This window comes from Plectropomus leopardus, chromosome 3 (assembly GCF_008729295.1).
Source record: "Plectropomus leopardus isolate mb chromosome 3, YSFRI_Pleo_2.0, whole genome shotgun sequence".
NCBI classification, from domain to species: Eukaryota; Metazoa; Chordata; class Actinopteri; order Perciformes; family Serranidae; genus Plectropomus; species Plectropomus leopardus.
In genome coordinates, this window is record NC_056465.1 from 21,575,737 (window position 1) to 21,596,609 (window position 20,873).

A 20,873-nucleotide genomic window follows, 5' to 3' on the forward strand; every position below is an offset into this window, starting at 1 on the left:
TATACAACATTTTTCCAAAATTTTGGAAAATCTGAACAGCAGGGGAAATTAATCTGTGTCCGTCTTGATGTATGTTCTGTAACATCAACTGCTGTCCACAAAAAGAAAAAATAAACTTGATTAAGACTTTTTGTCCTCTCTTTTCTTCCAGGCGGTCACCATGGCAGGAGACGGTTACCGAGGGAGGATGTCTCCGCACACTCCCAATGAGAAGTTTGAAGGAGCCACTGTACTCAAAACCCTGCAGGTACACTAATTACTAAACATAAACAAAGGATTGCATCCTTCATCTACAAGATTAATCGTGAAGGACACGCAAAATATTAAAAGAGGACAGATGAATTAATGTCAAACTTTAAACTTGGGGATTGCTGTCATCACGTCAGCAGCTTTATCTAAAACTACGTCCAAAAAATGTGTCACATCTTGATTTGTTGACTCTACATGTTACAGTCTTCCTTTTGGTGTTTCCTCCCTGCAGTATGGCTATGAGGGCAGAGTGCCGATGAGGAGCGCTCGCCTATTCTACGAAATCAGTGAGCGAGCAAGACGGGTTATGGAGTCTTACTTCCTGCTGAACTCCACCCTGCACTTCTCCTACACACACTTGGTGTGCCGGACAGCCATCACAGGTCGCTCACACACAGAAACATTTCTCACTTGACTCTGAAACACATACAGTTTGTCTTGAAATGGTGCTCTTAAGAACAAGATTAAGTTGTAGTACTGTGATAATAACAGTCAAGGCAGTCGTGAAGAAAAGAAAACACCGGAACGGTAGATTTAAAGGTCCAATCATATGCTTGTTTTCAGGTTCATACTTGTATTTGGGGTTTCTACAAGAATATGTTTACGTGCTTTAGTTTTCAAAAAACACTTAATATTTCTCACACTGTCTGAATAAACCTGTATTCACACTCTATATGAAATACTCTGTTTTAGTGCCTATCCCTTTAAGCCACCCCTCCCGATAAAGCTCAGTCTAATCTGATCGGTCAGCATAAAGAACCTCAAGAAGAAGACCCAAGAAGAAAAACCTGGAAAAGCACAAAAGATGAGTGATTTATTGATATGTATTTATTTATACTTTTTGTTTGTTGGTTGTCCGTTCAAAGGCCAGCAAGATCACAGGAATGACCTAAGCCATCCCATCCATGCTGACAACTGTCTGCTGGACCCCGAGGCCAACGAGTGCTGGAAAGAACCTCCAGCGTATACATACAGAGACTACAGGTGTGTAGTCCTTCCTGTGTCAAAAACTCACTTCTCTGTATTACACAGTGAAATACAAATAATTGTCTCTATAATCTCTTTTAATTTAATGTTTAGTCTTTACTGATTTTTTCTTTCTTTTTTTCTTTTAATTTTCAGTGCACTGTTATATCTAAATGGAGATTTTGAAGGGGGGGAGTTCATATTCACAGAAATGGATGCCAAAACAGTCACGGTAAGATGTGAGATTTGCTTCAAAATTATTTCATTGCACAGGAAAGCAGTGATCATGCTCATGTCATGGGTTTGATACCGACAAGGGACAGCCATACTTTATATAAATGCTGGTTATTTGTTACTTGATGATGAGTTACTTATTGAAATTTGAGGCAACTGGAATTAGTACAAAGGTTTATTGTAAACTCCAAGTTATTGATCTCACTGTTGAGAAACCGAAAAATATAACTTTATTTCAGCCTGAATTCTTTCTAAATCTGCAGCATGTTAGTCTGCTTTTGAAGACTGGAGAAAGACACTTGGATTCTCCCAACATTTAGCCAGTCTCTTTGTTTGGACCCCCTCCTCTGGCCGAAATAACCACACAAACTCTTCTAGAGGAGGTCTTATAAGAGTTTTAAAAGTATATATGAGAAGGGAGAAATCATTTCATAGTAATCTCATCCGACTCACTATGGCCACAAACACTGTAGTTGAAAAACTAAACATGTTGGCTGTAATGCTTACTTGGGATTAAACTCTGGCAGCCTCCATCAGGACAAATACCTGCTTTAACCCTTTGAAACCTAGATCGATATCACTTTTCTTGTATGTAAATCTTCAAAATCTGAGCAAATTGGTTTGCTTTCTTTTTGGGAAAAAGGCAATGAGCAACTTGGCAAGAACTGTTCCACACATTGCAAGAAATTTGTAGCTTTTGAAAACTTTTTTTAAGATAGAAGAAATAGAGAAAGATGTCCAAAAACATATTTATAATTACCAGAATTATATATTTATTTTATTTTTATTTTTTTTTTTTTTACAAAATTATTATCTTTAAAGCACTTTTTTCAGGTCATTTTCTTTTCTTTTTTTGTCTTTTATTTTCTTCCAAATTTTAGATATATTTTGTACTTTTTTGAAACAACTCATTTTGTTAAATTGGTTGTTTCTTCTTAAGTTGCTCATAGCCCTTTCTCCATGTTTTTGAAAGAAATCAAGCCAATTTTCCCAGGTTTCAAAGCGTTAATAACCAGGCTGAAAAAAATAAAGTTGTGAAGTGTTGGTCTTACTAACAGATAATGGTGATTTTTTTTCCTCATCTCTGTTCCTGCTCCGTCTCCATCCTCTTCAGGCATCAGTGAAGCCCAGGTGTGGCAGGATGGTGGGTTTCTCATCAGGAGGGGAGAATCCACACGGGGTGAAGGCTGTCACCAGCGGGCAGAGATGTGCCGTCGCTCTGTGGTTCACCCTGGACCCGCTCTTCAGAGAACTGGTAAACGAATGTTTCAGTTATACAACAGTAACCACCATAGGGGTAATAATCAATTTAGTTTTACTTTCTCCACTTAAAGTATATTTCAATACATTTTAGATGACTATTATACAAGCTATAGTAGAATATAGAATAAATATATTTATAATGAAAGTAAAATGTGTTAAAACAAATTAAGTACAGTTTATTTGACTAATGTATTTAAGTGCTCCTTAATTGTGATTAAAAAATATTTTCAGTGTAAACAAAGTTGAATTAAAGTATATTTGTAAAAAGTGAAGAATTAGTAATACAATATGTGCATAAATATATTTAAGTGCATCTTACTGGTGTCTAGAAATAGTACAGTCAAGTATACACTAAGATGTTTTTCAGTATGATTTCAGTAGCACTATAACATATATTAAGTATATCAATTACATTGTTAGTGCACTCCAAAATAGCACACTTTTCCTGTATTAATCACGTGCTCTTGAAATTCACTAATTGTTTTCAAGTTAAGTATACTCTAGTAATCCAGATGCCAAAGAAAACTATAGTTTTGGACAAATCCAACTCAGTTTAGGAGGCAAGACAGACCAACACAGGAAATCTTGTAGATTTTCTATGAGAAATCCCCTCTGATGAATTATTTGACAATCCCTGTGCTTTAGTTAACTTGAACATAAGTTTTTCTCTAACATGAATATGCACTTTTTTTTTCTTTTTGTGTCCTAGGAGAGACTGCAGGCAGATGAGGTGATCCAAGCGCTGGACACACAGGCTGTGTGGGGTCAAGGCCTCAACATCAACCCTAAAGATGAACTGTAGGAGCAGCTTCACCCAACCCCGTCCCCTTCTATTAAAGGTCCAGTGTGTAGGATTTAGGGTGATATATTGGCAGATATACAATATAATATAAAAAGTATATTTTCTTTAGTTTATAATCACCTGACAATGAGAATTGTCGTGTTTTTGTTACATTAGAAAGAGCTGTATTCAGTGTTTTTACCAGTTTAAATCACTAGGTCCGTTTGTTTTGGAGAGGAAGAGACCCCTGCAGACAGTTTGGCTCCTGGTTAAAACCTCCTAAATGCCTGGATCTTAGGTTATCAGAGAATAAAGGTGAGCACACATCGACAACATGCCAAACAGTTTGGGAAAAACACTGATTTTTAGCATGAAATTGCTTCATCCAGTGGCTTTAGTGGTTTTAATACATTTGGCCTATTTGGTTTGGAGAGAAAGACACCTCTGCTGATAATTTTGTCCCCTGGTAAAAACCTCTTGAACAATGAACGCTAAAGGAATTTTAACCAAGAGAAATTTCAGCTGGCTGTAATCTGTAGTCATCACTAAATGCCACTAAATACCCCTAAATCTTACACACTGTTCCTTTAAATCCTCCTATATTTTTAAACTATTTATTGAATCGACCTTTGGATCAGAACTTTTCTATTTTTGTACTGTTTGAAGTGCAAGATTAATAATATTGTCATTTTTGTGTTGTCAATTGTATTTTTTCCATGTTTCCTTACACACGAGTACTTGAGTTTATCTTTTGTTCTTTGTCTTTCCCTCCAGTGACAGATTCTAGTAGAGAGACACAATCCAATTCACTTTGTTTTGTTGTACCTGGTAAAGTAGACTGTTTTACGTAAAATTGATCTGTAATCTCACTGAACTGTGAAGAAGCCAAAGAGAAGAACGGCAGTTGACTTTTTTTTTTTTTTCCTGTTCTGGACAACATATTTAATGGGTCTTATTCAAACACTATGTGCAGATATTTTAACAGATACCTATTTCCTATCCTGAAATATACCTATTTCAGTGGTCATTTGTTAAAAATAATTTACAAATGGTACTGTTATATATGCTTTTACTAACATTATGTCAGTCAGTAATGTTTTTTTTCTCAGTGCCAGTAATAACTGTTTTTCATGTAGACAGTGCACTGTTTTTCTAATTTCGGTACCTGATTTTCACATTACAAAGAGTTTAAGAAAGAGATATGTTCTAATATGCTGAATATTTAATGATCATGCACTCTGTCACTCCGTGTGTCAAGTCTGAAACTAAGAATGTCCTCTGTCTCCTACTTTGTCCACTTTTCCTGTTGTTGTTGGTTTGATGAATCACTCCCTTTTCTCTGGGCACACAGAGCAGAATATATTGGTTTACATGTCCACTGACATAGGGACATGGTGTTTATGTTTTACTTTTATTTATGTGTTTTATAATAATAGACAGCTGCTTTCGTAACTGTCGGCATTAAATATGAGGAACTTTTTTCATAAAAGACTTCATTCATTCCTGTTTCAAGGAATAAATAATGTGTAACTATCTTTTATGTCTTTATATCTGTGTTGTTGATTCAGATGATAGGCAGAGTCGTGCACTGTAAATCCAATGGAAAGCAACAAACAAAGAGCTTTTTTTTTTTAATTCCTACATAGGTTTAAACTGCTAACCAGAAACTTAATCCTGTCGTTTTGTGAGGTTGGCCACTTTTGTTTCACTGATATTTAATTCTGAAATGCTGTAGCACACACAAAAAAAAAAAAATGTATGTGGACATGCCTATAAATTAAAAATATAAAATTCAACATCTGTATTTAATGGTGTATTTTTGTTTTATTTTTTTCAAACCTTGAAATTAAACAATTTCCATTCTTTTGTATCAAATTAGAATACATTACCAAAGAAACTCATAAATTACTTGAGGTCAGGGAAAATATTGACACAGCATAGTATCACGATATTTTTGTGTGGCAATATTGTTACACCAGTGCTAAGTATTGATTTTTTAAATTCTAAATTATTAATGCAAATACAAATTCAACTTTTTTTTAGCCTACTTTAATAATAAAATTGGTTGCCTTTTCAGTCCACTAAATACATTTTGCTGTAATAAAAATGACTGACATGAGATAAATAGCCTAAAAACTTAACATATCTGTTAACTAATAAGACTGACAAAGTTTTCCCTTGGGGACAGAATTTGTAGTTGAAAAAAAAGTAATAAATTGCAACATGTCGCAATACATTTTATTCCAATACTCAGCATATTGCAACATGTGTACAATCATTATAACAATGTATCGTGACTTAAGTATCATGATATTATTTTATTATGGGACCTCTGATGATTCCCACCCCTATAAATTATTTGTGCTTTTGTTTGTTTCACGTCTCTGAAACAAGCAGGCATGGTACCATTTTACAAATTTTCATTCCTTTACAGTTTCATCTGTTCAAGTAACTTGTCGTAAACTTGATGGTATCCTTGTAATCTAACACTTGACAAAAGGCATACAGTCGGCTAAGAAATGGTTCAGCTTCATTTAAAGTAAAGTGCGTTTGCCACTACACAAATAAAGTAGAAAATCAGTCACTCATTATATTTTATCACACTAAGTAGAGGTCACTGCGGTAAACATATTCTATTTTTTTTTCTTTTCAAATGTGCTTCAACACAGCAAAGAAATAGAAATGATAAAACAACTGAACACAGAACAAACTAGGGTGAAGTCAGGTAATGAGGTTTTACATGTTGGGCTCTTGAAATATTAGCAGCCAGTCACCAAACACGCTCTTAAGTCATTGCTTCAAATGTGCTTGACATGAAACAATCATTTCTATTGATTTAAAAAAAAAAAAAAGTGTGGGCGAAGCAAAAAGTTAAAAAATGACTTGTCCAAGAACTTGCCAGAAAACTTATGTGCCATGTTGGTTTTCTCAGTAGCCTATTGTAGCTAAAAGAATAAGGGTAAAACAACAAAAATGATTGTATGGTGTTGCTTTTAATCAACTGTCTGACTTATGATCAAAATACTTTCACAAAACTCTTTACTTTTTATGATAAAGGGTTTGGAGTGACTATTTGATGCATTCGGGTAAAATGGGACATTTTTCTGAAGTAAAACCAGCATGTCTTTAGTCTACCATGTGCCATAAAATTAAGACTTTTGCTTTTGTAGCCACCTAGTCACATTTCACTTGAAATAGGCTATATTAAATATGATGGATGCTGTGATCCCATGTGAACCACAACACTTATTATTTAATGAAAAGTGACTGAACTGATAAATGGCTTAACCATTTTGATAGTCCCATTTTACCTGAACATGTCACTAGAGTGAGTTTTGGATTCTTGATATGTCTGAAGGGCCAACGTTTTTAAATTATTTTAGTACATATTTTCTTCATAGAAATATGGTAGAAAACCATAACAAGTTATAAAAGTAACACTTAAGGTAGTGGTTTTCTTGGTAATCTACCAAAAAATTGTCCTACCTGACTTCACACTATGTCCTATATTCCACATTAAGTCTTGTGTTGTCCGCGCTGTGCGTTTTGATGTGAGGTGATGTAATGTGAATCCTGCAGACATGTTGGATGTGTTTGGTTCAGAAGCGGTAGGCCAGCTGTTCAGTAAATCTGAATGGTTTGGTTTCATTGACAGTACAGAGCAAATCCCTCATGCGTCGCGCGCGGCGCTCCTCCAGCACCAACCTGCGGGAGCGCTCTCGAGCCGCCTGCTGTTCCGCGCGCTTTTCCATCCGTTTCCGCTTTAGCCACCTGAGGAAGAGAGTACCAGGATTGCAAGCAACGTGAGCACACCGAGTGAGTTTTCAAACATCCCTGTCGCCACATCACGATTAACGTAAGCAAACTACGTGTGGATGCAACATCAAAACAGCCAAACTTTGTAAAGTTGAAAATGCGAAGGTGAGCTCACAGTTTGAAGGCACGTTCACACTCCTCGCGGCTGCGGAGGAGGTAACCACTGTCTTCCTCGAGCTTCTTGAGCTCCACGAGCTGTTTCTCTCTCTGCTGCTGCTCGTGCTTCCTCTGGAGCCACTGTTTGAAGGACTCCTCCGGATCACTGCAGTCTTTCTGCTCGAGGAAGCAGAGATTCATCCATCAGTGAAGAGGTAAGCTAGCTATGGCAAGCATTTAGTATTGCAGCGTTTTAAATTGCCCTGACCAGTGCTGTGATTTGCTTTTCCTTGTTGACTGTTTGACTGTTCCCCTACCAGATGCCTAAAAAGCTTAATGCAGTGCAAAATGCAGAAGCTTTCATGCATTAAGTCAGAGGTGCCAAACCCCGCCAAAAGGTCTTATCCGGCCCACTGCATGACTTTGCTCACTTAATAATAATTCACTTGTGATGTGCTAAAAGGTGCCAGTTTTTAGCCTGCTTTCTGTGAAATGCTGCTTTAGAGGCTTTTCCACCCTTACCAAAATACAGCTCTCTGAAAAAAAAGAGAATACTTATTGTGGTCAAATTTATAATAAACATTCTGCAAAATATCGTCAATTAGCAGCTTCAGTACAAAAGAGTCTGGTTCAGACTTAGAAGCTTCCTCAATAGTTTCTACTTAAGTTTGCTGTGGTGCCGCCAGCGTTATTACACAGAAGTGGAAATGTATGGAAAAATGCTCATGTATTGACAGTGACTGACTGTATGTGGAAAACCTACTGTTGGGATTGCACTTATTTTTCTAAAGACATTTCAGGTTTTTTATGGTGTGTTTTGTGAATGGATGAGGTTTTCGGAATATACTTCTTTTTGGAGGTGTTGTTAATTGGTTATTCTTCAGTGGTTTTACTGGTCCAACCCACTTGAGATCAAAAATTGGCTGTATGTAGCCTGCGGACTAAAATGAGTTTGACATCCCGGCATAAAGTTGTTAACATGAAACTGTTGTAGATATAGATAGATGAGATAAATTATAGTTAAATTAGAATTTCTTAAAGGTATCATAAAAGTTGTAGTTCTAAATAATAATAATAATAATAACCTAAATAATACAGTCATTTATAGTTAATGAACCATTCAATTCTTAAGCAGGGCTTGGCTTTTGTGGATTAAAGAGGGTTAGTGGGAGCAAAATGATGTGTTTATTGGAAAATAAGTGGTTTACAAGGGTTGAGTTCTGCCTTAAAAACTGTCCTCTGTTCTTCTTCAGCACAGTAGTCAGGGAAAAAGTAGAGTGCAGCAATTTAGGACTTACACAGACAACAAAAGAGTTAAGACTAGAATCTGGGTTTTTTAATGCCATATCTATATATTTTTTGCAATGAGGAAACTCCAACATGGATTAAAACTTTAGCACACTCTTTGCACTCTCTGTATAGTAGTGTTGTCATGATATGGAAATTTGTAACTTCCTACAATACTTTGAAAAATATCATTATCCAGTACCATTTTTAATCGGGGTCAACAGATTATCGGCGTATTTGGCGTTTTACTGATTATCTACATTGGTGTTTTATTTTAATGATTGCCAGTAAAAGTAATTAATTAAAAAGTGTAAAGAAAATGTCAGCATGGGACAGGGAGCTATTTTTATTTATTCCTTTTTCATTTAAATGTTCGCTTTACTTTATAAATGAAAAGTTGCTGGGAACTTGTATGATGTTGAAAGTTTCAGTCTTGATTAAACATTTGCCAAATGCATTTTAAAAAAAGTTTTATGTTGGAGTTTGTGATATTCCAAATTCTAAATATTGACAGAAAGATTTTCATCTCTTGTCATATTGGTTCCAAATATTGGTTAATGTAGCAAAACATGACAATGACAACTTTTCATTTCTTGTCTAGGAAAAGAGAACAGCAGAACGACTGTAGTAAACTTTAACAGTAAGAGGGTCGCCAGACCACAGCTAGTCGACTACAGGTCTATCAGTACTGTGGAAAATGAGTATTGAAACCATTTCAGCCGTTCAGAATCGATATTGATACATTGGCATTTCTGACAACACTATTGTACAAAGTTTGCATGACTTTTCAAGGACCTGCAACATTTTTTCTTTCAATTCAACAATTTTTCAATCTTTTTTTCCCCACTTACTGAACATATCAGATTCAGATTCCACTGAAACATAAATTTACCTAGCAGGCATACATGAAGGCAGAAACAGAAGGCGAGGAGAAAATGAGGAAACACACATGATGGTAAACAAAACGTTGTCACCCATCGAAGCTCGTAAGAGCTACGTTATGTCGTTCTGTTACATTACGTGGAAGGTTAACACTGGGCTAACACACAACAAAATTCCATGACTTTTCCAAAACGTTCAATGGCTTTTACTAATTCTGTGACTTTTCAAGGCCTGGAAAATGTGATTATGAAATTCCCTGACTTTTCCAGGTTTTCCATGACGATGGACCCCATCATGTAAATACTGGGCATTTTAAAAATCCAGACTCCAGTCTTATCTCTTCTGTTGTCTGCGTACTAATTCTCCACTGCTGCACTTTACTTATTCGAAAATAAGTACTAATTCCTAACTAATAATTGTCAGATACTGTTAAAATTATATTAAAAACAGTGTTAAAATCTGATCAAAACATAAATGAAACCCTATCACTGCAGTACATCTGTGCTTTGTTGGGTTGGTGCGGGCCCTCGTGGTCGTACCTTAGTGTTCATCCTCTCCATCTCCTGGGCTCGATGGATCCTTCTCTCCTCCTGAATCTGCTCTCTCTTTCTCAGCAGCCAGGCCTTAAACGCCAGCTCGTTCTCCTGCCGCTTCTGCTCCTCTTCCTCCTGTTTCCTCTGCTCCTCCTGACATTGTAATCCAAGAGTGATTAAAACAGTGATTTAAGAAATTACAAAGAGGGATGTCCTTAATACATTTTTTTTTTTGCTCCCGATCCGAGTCATTTAATGTCGAGAATCTGCCGATCTGATACTTGTATTTACCTGCATAATACAGCTGCACATTTCAAGTACTTAAAGTTATTAAAAGTTATTAAAATCAATCCAGTGTATATGCTTGCCAGTTTAATAACTACAGTGCAGTGCTAGAAAAATGCCTGCATCCAAACAAAAGACTTTTTTGTTAATTTGACAAAATAATAAACAAACTAAAAATATTTTCATATGGCTTTCATCACAATTCCACTTAGTGCAGCATTTGTTTTAGTAAAAATAAAATGTGTCTTTAGAAATAGCTCTTAAATCTACTTAGTGTAGCACTGTAACAAAAGTGCAGAACACCATAAATTAGTAATATAATCACAATTCCACTTCAAAGTAGCGTTGTAGCTGAGCTGGACCATTTCCAAAGTAGCAGCATTACAATAAAAATCTGAATATCTGCTGCAAATCGCGCTCTCTGTTTACACCCCCTGTGTGACGGCGGATGTAAACAAATGATTAAGCGAGATGCATGCTAGAAATAACTGATCCTAATCGATTGAAAAATGCATTGATAAGGCCTGATATCGATCTTTCCTATCCGATCAGGACATCCCTAATAAACAGCAGACCTCAGAGTAGAAATGTTATTCAGTCATTTCAGTACCTCTCTGGCCAGCCTCTCCTTCCTCTCCTGGATCCTCTGCAGCAGCTCTTTCTGCTGGGGGGAGAGGGTGTAGGTGGCTTGGCAGGGTGTCCCGGTGGCCGACTGCACCCGCCGCTTGCTGCCTCTCCTCTGGCTGCCTCTCTGGCTGTGGCTGGCTGAGCTGGGCCTGCTCCGGGGCTGAGCTGGAGGTCTGGGGGCACGGAGGTGATCGGTGCCTTGCTGGAAGGGGGAAGAACCGGCTCGAGTACGAGGAGACGAGGAGGACCTGTGAGTCTTACCAGAACTCACAGTCTGCTCCTTGTAACGTGGGGAGGAGGAGTCACTGTTTGCTATAGGAGGGAGAAGTCCCTGACTCTCCACCTCATTCAGGCTGACCAGGTCAAACTTACCATCCTTTTCTACAAGAACTCTGCCCTCCTTTACACCCCCCTCACTGCTCTCCTCAGCCCTGCCACATCCTCTAAATCCTACGCTTTCCTCTCGAGGGGAAAGCTTTAGCTCCGAGAGCTTCCCTGACACTTCTCTCTCTGCCTCTGAATCCTTTGATTTATCTTTGCAGCCGCCTTCCACCTCACCGCTGTTTCCATTTTTCTCAAACTGCAGCGGAGGCACCACCAGGTCCACCAGCTTCTCTTTAAAATGCAGCCGCCTGCGTCTCGTCATATCCGGAGCCTCCTGGTCCTGCAGCTCCCGATTCGCCTGCTGGATCTTCTCCAGAATGTACTTCTTCTCCTCATCTGTCTGGTCATCCACCCCAGGAGGAGGTGGGACTAGAGGTGGTGACTTATTTGGGCTGTCTCTGTCTGAATCATACTCCAATGGCTCCATAGGCGAGGGCCACCTCTCTTCATCCTCTTCCACCTCTCCTGCTTTCTTGCCTCGCTTCTCCTCCTTGTGGCTTGTCGGCTTTCTTTTCTTTCCTTTCTGTTTCTCATCTTCCTCCAGTTCTTTGTCTATTTCTGCTTCTATGTCCTCATAGTCTGGACCCTGTGGGGCGGAAAAGGCAAACACGCTGCATTTATTAATTAGCTTTGAAGGTAAATGAATAAGCAACATTGATAGTTGGCAGGTAATAGGTGCACTGGTGTGATAACAGACATGTGTAAGTGTGTTCATCAATATTGCATCCAGCAGTGGCGCACAGTGGAAGTATGTCAATAGAGCGGGTTTCGCATGCAAACAGGGAGTTGTGCCAGGTTGGGTAACTCAACACGACTCACAGGGGCACTGTGACAGAGCAGGGTCAGGGGCTGATGCACTAAGTAGAGCAGCACTCCAAGCTTAGTTTCGCAGGATAAAAATAAAATTAAAAATTAAAAAGTAGAAAGGGGATATGCAATTCGCCTGTTCAATAATCTTATACACAGCGTTCCCACAGATCCTTAAAAAGTTTCAAAAGCCATTAAATCTACTGATCTAAATAGATGGCCTTAACTGGCATTATAATGTCTTAAATGAGTCTTTCAGAAGTCTTAAAAATGCTCAGACATGGGAAGTAGGCTTGTTTTTGTTGTTGATTGTTTTTCTCTGACATTGCATTGCAAAAGCTCAAAATGGGTAACTTTAATTTTTTAAGAATGTATAATAATAAACTAAATGTCACTCACATTCACATCACCAAAAAAGTCATGTTTCATCTTACAATATTTATTTGTAATTGATGACAGATCATGCTTTCTTCCCTTTAATTGGCTACCGTCAAAGTGGTCTTTGACTAAATTTTAGTCCAAGTGGCATTAATAAAGTCTTAAAAAGTCTTAAATCCCACTTGTCCTAAGTAGTAGGAGCGCTGCATATAAATGACTTACCTGGTCCTCGCTGCGGCTTTCCTCACTTATCAGCCAGTCCAGATCCTTCTCAAAGTCGTCCTCATATTCCTCCTGAGCCTTTGTGTAAACCACCTCACTCATAATCTTCACTGGAGGAAGATCAGACACAGATTTCAGTCAACATTCACGCCACAGTATCAGCAGAGCCTGAGGAAAGTGATATCAGTCCATCCCGAACACAGTATCACATCGTCTACCACCACATAACCTACAAATTTGTTTTGGAAATTCATGGTCACTGCATGATTTTTTTTTTTTTAGGCCTGTGCAGTCTTTATATAATATATTTTTAAAATATATCACTGGTGTTTGACTTTTTTTTTGCAACCAGATGGAGACGCTAACCTACATGTTCTTCAACCAAAAAAAAATAAAGAACCGCTCTGATTGAAGTCCTTTGAAGGTCATTGTATCTGATAATAACAATATTACTAATAATAAGTGTGTTGAACCTTGATATATTCTGAGACAGTTATGCTACCATTAAAAAAATATATATACTTTTGCAACTCTATTATGGATATAACCATATAAAAGCAGTTTTTTAATAGTTGCACAGTTTGAAATTTAAAGCACAATTTTTTTTAAAACTTGACAGTTGCGTGAATAATAAATATACAATGACGTGACAGTCACATTAAAGTAGATATTAAAACAATTCAATACAAATAACAAATTATGAATGTGTTGTCAGTGGAATCATAATGCCGACATCTCAGGTGACATTTTTGCCACAATATTCCCACTTCATGACAATAAGGTAGATGATAGCCAGAGAAGGTTTGGCACTGCTGGACATCAGAGGTGTAATATATAATACTTCGTGTCATTATGGAAGTATTTTCCTTAAGTTTTTATATTTCTATCAACTTTTACTTTTACTCTATGACATTAACTAAATAAAATACATGCTTTTGATCCACTATATTTCCCCTAGGTATTTCAGTTATTTACAACAAAATGGGAAGAAGAAGGGAAGGAAGGAGGTGACAGACAAATCAAGGAATGGGAGGGGAGGAAAAACTGGATTTTGCTCTTTGAATCATTTAAATCGTAAAAAAAGACCTAGTTTCTCTTAAAGTTTAATGTATGCTCTTTTTTTAGGTGGTGTATTTTACAAAGAAATCAGCTTCATTATTCTCTGACTTCTGACTGTTTGCATTTGCTTGTACTTTTCTTTTCAATACTTAAGTATATTTAATACCATAAAATTACTTTTGATATTTAAGTAAAATAAATATCAGATAATTTAAGACTTTTACTTAAGTAATACTCTAATAGCTGGCTTTAACTTCTACCAGTCATTTTCTCTTTAAAAAAAAACCCCAAAAACTTAAAAATAAATAAATAAAATCAAATAATTAATTGTACTTTTACTCAAGTATAGCTTTCAGGTACTTCATCCACCATTGCTAGTAATCCTATGACCTGCATGACTAAGGATGTAAACAGACAATACATACAGTAAAGTAGGCCATACAGTACAGATTAGGGTGCCCCATTGGGTTCCATGTATTCAGATTATCACACAGTATTAATCACAAGCAAAATATTGCACATTTACTTGGGGTTTTGTATCCCTTGGCTTGGATAATTGTGACACTAATTCTCACATATTTGAGACGTACTTGTATTGGGGATTTGTTGTCACCCACTGGACACAGACCAGTACTGCAGGGTGATCAGTAAACTATTTTTCTTTTTTGTTACAAACATCCTCTGCTCTGCTGACATGTTGGTTATGTTTAATAGTAACTATGACTCTATTATGACTCAGAGGCAGTGTCACTGGCTACAATGCGGAGTGTGCGTCTATATTAGATTAAAGTCCTGTATGTTTTTATAGCTTTGCGGGCTGTGTAAATAAACAAGACTGAGACAGAATTTAGAGACTGTCTTGAAGGGCACAGTTCGCTCCCAAATAAATCATACTATTTTTTGTTTTTTGTCTATTGGGAATTAATAGCGATGAAAATAGTGTCCATAATGGTTGTTGATGAACTCACCAGCAGCAGGTTCTTGCGTAGTATTCCTGTTGAGTTAAACGCGGTGAAAGAGCTCATCCAGGCGGGTTATTTTGTGACTATCACGCCATCTATCTGGCCCACATTAGTGGCCGACAGTCTGCGGAGCGACACCTGTGCACATAATCTGCTTCTAGTCCCTCTGCTTCCCTAAAAGGTTTAATAGACCCGTCGCCATAGAGACCTACAACACGCTTTACTACTTGCGCATGCGCACGCACAACTCGCTGACAAGTCATAAAATCTCCATGTACACACTGTAAACAAGAGAAAACAGACAAATTGTTCCCGGAACCCATCACAAAAAGATCTTAAATAGGCTAACCGTGTAGAGAATTTTAAAAGGTAAATTAAATAAATAGCACTGTCACCTATGAGTAGCAACAGTATCATATGAGGTTAAGAATTAGTAAAAATTATGAGAATCACAGTGTTTTCTGGTGGTGGAAGAAGTATTCAGATCCTTTACTTAAGTACAAATATGAAATGCAAACTGTAAAAAATACTCTGTAAATGTTAAAATCCTGCATTGAAATTTTTACTTAAGTAAAAGTAAGTAAGTATATTCAGGAACAAGTACTAAATGTAGCCTGTTAAGAGTAAAAGTACCTAAAAGAATGGCCTTCTCCACCTATCAGAATGACCAACTCCCCATTTAACTACTTTTATAAAGGTGTTCTAGTCAAATAGATATTTTTACCTGACAGAATGACCTACTCCCTATTTAACCATATTGATACAAGTTGTGGTCTATTCTTATAGATATTTGTGCCTGACAGAATAATATACTCATCTATCAAAATGACCTACCCCCCAATTAACTACATTTATACAGGTTGTGGTCTATTCTAATAGATATTTATATTTATTATTATTTATATATTTATTGACAGAATGACCCACTCCACCTATCAGAATGACCTACTCCACATTTAACTACATTGATACAGGTTGTGATCTATTCTAAATGATATTTGTACCTGACAGAATGGCCTACTCTATCTATTAGAATGACCTACTCCCCATCTAACTACATTTATACAGGAAGTAGTTCATTCAGATAGTTATTTGTAGCTGACAGAATAACTTACTGCACCTGTCAGAATGGGATCTAGCAGGGATCTATTGTTGCTCTGAAAAATATTACAATTTTAGGCCTATTGCTTAAATGAGCATATGAGGTGAAAAAAGACAAGAATGCCTTATTTTTTGGTCGGACATTAAACTAACTTTCCTGCGCTTTTTTAATGACTTGGCAATATAGCAACCTGTTAGCTGAAGTAAAGAAAAAAACAACACATTTAAGTTATGATGTGATTGTAATATGATGTCACTTTACATTATGAAATGTGAATGTAGTTCTGTTTTGTTTGCTTTTTATTTTGTGTTTTTTTCACTCGTCTTAACTGTACACAAAATACGGAACATATGACGACCCATCAACGCAACATTGGTTTTTAGGCGCACTGCATTCTGGGTACTGAAGTTCAGTGAGAGCTTTTCACTAGGTGAAGAGCTCAAAGGAAAACGACATTTCCCATGGTGCCTCTGTCACTACCGCGGAAATACACGCCCCTTGACTTGAAACGCGACTGATAGCACGCAGGCACAACTTCTGATAATGTTTTGAGTTAGTATATAACTGTTCACGACCGCTGGGCACCGGGAAAAGAGCGGGTTCTTTTGCTACAAATGGCGACCATCGTCTTCTGCTCGGTCAACAAAACGGCTCAGACCACCGCGAGACGATGTTTGACTTCACATTTAAAAGGACTCGGTAGTTCAGGAGAGTCACGTCTGCCGTTACCCTGCACTCACAGCTCGTCAGTGACTCTCCTTCCGGGTACGAGATGGTTTTCCAGGGGATCCAGCGTACGGTTCATGTCCCATGGGACCGCAGGCAGAACCGCAGCCGGGAGAAGCAGGAGGGGAGCCGCGGCGCTCAGTGGAGCCGCAGCAGTCACAGCAGCAGCGGCGGTGGCGGGCTTCTTAGCCAACGCAAACCACTTCCAGCGCGCTGAAATGGCAACGAAGGTATCCCCAGCCGCTGAGGAGAAGCAGCGAGAGGGGGATATCTTGGAGAGATGTCGGGGCTTCATGTCTCCTCCGGTGACTGACATCAGTGTGCTGCAGGGGAGGAAAGGAGAGATGCGTACGAGGATGGAGATGCTGATCATGGAGACGCAGGCCGACTTCTGCAAAGCCCTCCAGGAGGTGGACGGTGGGACGTTCAAGGTGGACCGCTGGCAGAGGCATGAAGGTGAGAAAGCCTCACCTGACATGGTGAAGACACTGCAGAGCTCAATGTGGAGCAGAACACATCCAAGTCATCCTGGCCATAATGCCTAAAATCAGTGGTGGAAGAAATATTCAGATCCTACTTAAGTGAAAGTACTAATACCTGACTGCGAAAATACTCCTTACAAGTAAAAATCCTGCATATAAAATAGTTAAGTAAAAGTAAGTATAATCAGGAAAAACTACTTGAGATATCAAAAGTAAAAGTATCCAATGCAGAAAAATCACACACAAACCGTCAAATTTAAATATATATTTAAAAAATTAAAACTCCAAACTATTAAAAAAAGAACGTAAAAACTAAACATTATAACAGGAAAAAAACTAAAAATAAAGATTATTTTTTAAAAAAACAAACAACTTAAATGTTTTTCAAACAGTTGGTTACTATTTTTTCTGTGAATAAACTGATTAATCAACTAATGGCTAACCAGCTGAAAAACTTTTAGGTAATTAAATTTATAGCAAAACTGAAACTGTACCGAAACTAAAGCTGTCAGGTAAAGTAGTGTAGCAAAAGTAGACGGTAGCGTGAGAAGAAAATACTCAAGTAATGTACAAGTACCTCAAATTCAAACTCAAGTACAGTGCATGAATAAATTTACTGTACTCTGTACTCCACCACTACCTAAAGTATTGGAATTTCAAGCATACTGATTTTTTTTTTTTCTGAAGCAATATGCAAGGCAACAGGGCTGTGCACAGACATTTTGGTAGCTGGCGCTCAAGCAAAAATAAAGACCATCCCTCTCATTATTATTAATAACAAAGATCATGTTAAATACAGTGGCGGGTCATTTTCTTTTGTTATTTAAACACCCATACAGTGAGGCAGACAAGGACCTCATTTTGTTTAGAGGGAGCATGTCCTGCAGTTTAACCCTTTGAAACCTGGGTAAATTGGCTTGCTCTCTTTGAAAAACATAGGAAAAAGACAATGAGCAGCTTCAGAAGAAATGACCCAAAAATCAGTCAGAAATTATCAAAAGTACAAAATAAATTACCTGAAAATTAGCCATAAAAATAATCACATAAAAAAGCAAAATTAAAAAAAGGAAAAAAAGTGCTTAAAAATATGATAATTCTGTTTTTAAAAAAAGAAAGAGAAGTTGAATACCTAGTTATGATAATTAAAACTGAACCTTCTCTGCTATAATTTAAATGCCTCCTCTTTTTGTAAATCTGACTTTTGTATTAATTTGATTTAGCATATTTAAATGTACGCTCAATACTGTGTACTTTTGATTGTTTTTTTTTTGTTTGACTTTTTGTTGTTTTTTCAAGTATATATGTGTGTGTGTATATATATATATAAAGAGGTTTTATATCACAGACTGTTCAAAATAAAATACTAAATATAAAGTTTTTAAAAAAGAATATTGAAAAACATGTTTTGCAAAAGCGGCACTTATCAAGTCAAAGGACAAAAGGGCAGGTACTCAAACACGACTGAGGGTCTATCTGTGCACGTGTTTGCATGGCAGGTTTATTTATAAAGCATATTTCAGCAACAAGGCAGTTCAGAGTGCTCTACATACACCAAAAGCATCAAGACATACTTTAAAAGAAACACATTATAAAAGAACATTTGAATGCAATTAAAAACTTAATCAGAGAGCGCATAACAATGGAAAATTAAAACAAGTTAAAAGTGACTGAGACAGGTGCAAAATACAAAAATAAAAGTTACAGTGCATTGTAAGAAATTAATAAATATTATTTTTAGTGGTGAGAGAAAGTCTTCAGCCTTGATTTACAGCGGACCTGCAGTTTTCTTGGAGTTTGTTCCAGATGTGTGGTGCATAAACACTAAATGCTGGTTCCCCATGCTTAGTATGGTGTTCACAGATTTAGGCAAGGAACACTGCCGTAAAGTAACAAAACAGCCTTAACTGTAAGGAAATGAAACAACTGAAATCACGTGCTTCCCTTTTTGACCCTTTGTTTCAGGTGGTGGAGGAATCAGCTGTGTGATGCAAGATGGAAAGGTGTTTGAGAAGGCAGGGGTCAATGTGTCGGTGGTGTTTGGAAACCTGACGGAGGAGGCCGCCAAGCAGATGAGGAGCAGAGGGAAAGTCCTCAAAGGGAAAGATGGTATGCTCTGTTCACTTGATATGTGTATGCAGGCTTAAAGCTTGTTATAGTGTTTGTTGAAACCTACATTCAGGCTCTGTTGCACCATTACAATTTTATCTTGGTTTAGTAAAGTTTATTTATTTAAACAGAATTCACGTTGAGTTTAATAGGGACAAGCATCATATGAAAATTAAGATAATGAATAAAGACTTAAATAAATACATAATCAGCATGCTGTCAGCATCTAGTAAGTATAAAAGGCTCTGCAGAGAGGCTCGGATTTTTCCTTATTTGAGAAAAAGTTGTTGGCTAAATTAATGAAACATTATCACAAATCATAGAATATTTACCAAAAAAAAGATTTGAGTTTCAGTGTTGTTGGTACAGCTGTCTTTCTGTCACTGCCATGTTTGACGGTTAACCCAATCTTCCTGTTTAGCTCCAGAACAGTTTCCTTGGTGCACCAGTATATTGCCAAAAAATCCTTATTATCATAAAAGACAAGCGAGTTGAGTCAGTCTCTCAACTTTCTTTGAGGAACTTGATTATGTTGCGCAATCCATCTCAGAAAGACAGCAAGTTAAACCTCCTAAACTGTAGGCTTAAAGTTACCTACAGTTAAAGTTACAATTTTAATGTAATGTTTCAAAGTTTGATGCACCAGAATTTAAACTTAAGCCCAGATTTAAAAAGTTAAAAAGTGAATCCTTGTTGGGTCAATCCAGTCTCAGTAGTATGTAATGGATACAATTTCACGTCATGCTCTTCTTTCCTCTCAGGTAAGCTGCCGTTTTGTGCCATGGGTGTGAGCTCCGTCATCCACCCCAAGAACCCCCACATCCCCACAGTGCACTTTAACTACAGATACTTTGAGATTGAAGAGGAGGATGGTGAGTGTCAGTCCTTGACGTCAGCAGCTGTGTCTTGGTGTCAGTGACACTATTGACTGCCTGAATGAATGATTACCCTTGTTTTTTCTTCCTTGTCTCTGTGCGTGAATGTGTGTTTCAGGCTCTAAACAGTGGTGGTTTGGTGGAGGCACAGACCTGACTCCAGTTTATATTAATGAAGAAGATGCCTTTCACTTCCACAACACCCTGAAAGAGGCCTGTGACAAGCACCACCCGCAGTACTACCCCGACTTTAAGAAATGGTACAGTTCAATTTGAGATTAGTCCTGCATTTGTGGAAATGTGTGTGTACTTTAGCACGTATGCATGTCTGATTTTTGTGCGTTTGTGTGCGTGGATTACAAAGGGTGTATCCTCACTGTAAGATGGTGATAAGAGGAAGTCTCTGCCTACCGTTGAGCCCTGACGTTAGCCAGTGGATGACCACTGGGATGTGAAAGGGGTGGGTGTGGTTTATCTGATGTGGCTTCTAAGAAGTACATTGTCAAGTTAATTTGAAGTTACGTTTAATAGCAATAGTTGGGAAATAAGCTTTCTTGCCAGAAGTTAGATGACAATTGATATGAACGTCATATCTGTCCATTAAAAATTAAGCTACAGACAGCAGCTGGTTAGCTTGAGCTGTGCTGTAAAGGTATGAGCTGTAAGGCAGTGTTTTTTTCTCAATGTATGGACAGAGTCAGGCTAGCTGTTTCTCCCTTAAATCATAATAATAAGTCCTAAAAATGTCATA

General features: G+C 37.6%; 3 protein-coding genes across 3 annotated transcripts in view; 2 read left to right on the plus strand and 1 right to left on the minus strand.

Moving 5' to 3' along the window:
• Positions 1-3,614, plus strand: part of p3h2 (prolyl 3-hydroxylase 2) — a 74,293-nt gene extending 70,679 nt beyond the window's left edge. Inside the window, exons 10-15 of the mRNA XM_042516497.1 lie at positions 152-247; positions 482-632; positions 1,116-1,233; positions 1,372-1,447; positions 2,564-2,704; positions 3,422-3,614. Coding sequence (XP_042372431.1) covers positions 152-247; positions 482-632; positions 1,116-1,233; positions 1,372-1,447; positions 2,564-2,704; positions 3,422-3,514 — 675 coding nt within the window. The 3' untranslated portion in view covers positions 3,515-3,614. The remainder of the gene's footprint in view (positions 1-151; positions 248-481; positions 633-1,115; positions 1,234-1,371; positions 1,448-2,563; positions 2,705-3,421) is intronic.
• Positions 3,615-7,058: 3,444 nt separating this feature from the next.
• On the minus strand, positions 7,059-14,888 carry ccdc181 (coiled-coil domain containing 181). The gene is made up of 6 exons (XM_042516549.1): positions 14,838-14,888; positions 12,811-12,920; positions 11,003-11,989; positions 10,114-10,260; positions 7,425-7,582; positions 7,059-7,264 (listed from the first exon to the last, which is right to left on the minus strand). The coding sequence occupies exons 2-6, from the start codon at positions 12,910-12,912 to the stop codon at positions 7,093-7,095; spliced, it is 1,566 nt and encodes a 521-aa protein (XP_042372483.1). The 5' UTR covers positions 12,913-12,920; positions 14,838-14,888; the 3' UTR covers positions 7,059-7,092.
• Positions 14,889-16,426: 1,538 nt separating this feature from the next.
• The window catches only part of cpox (coproporphyrinogen oxidase), a 7,922-nt gene continuing 3,475 nt past the window's right edge, over positions 16,427-20,873 (plus strand). The window contains exons 1-4 of the mRNA XM_042513863.1: positions 16,427-17,115; positions 19,104-19,247; positions 20,009-20,119; positions 20,241-20,382. Of these exons, the coding sequence (XP_042369797.1) occupies positions 16,548-17,115; positions 19,104-19,247; positions 20,009-20,119; positions 20,241-20,382 (965 nt within the window). The 5' untranslated portion in view covers positions 16,427-16,547. The remainder of the gene's footprint in view (positions 17,116-19,103; positions 19,248-20,008; positions 20,120-20,240; positions 20,383-20,873) is intronic.

Coding starts and splice junctions, on each gene's coding strand:
- ccdc181 (XM_042516549.1), bottom strand. CDS start 12,912: ATGAGTGAGGTGGTTTACACAAAGGCTCAGGAGGAATATGAGGACGAC. Junction 11,990..12,810: donor AAAGCCGCAGCGAGGACCAG/GTAAGTCATTTA, acceptor TCCGCCCCACAG/GGTCCAGACTATGAGGACAT. Junction 10,261..11,002: donor AGGAGAGGCTGGCCAGAGAG/GTACTGAAATGA, acceptor TTACAATGTCAG/GAGGAGCAGAGGAAACAGGA.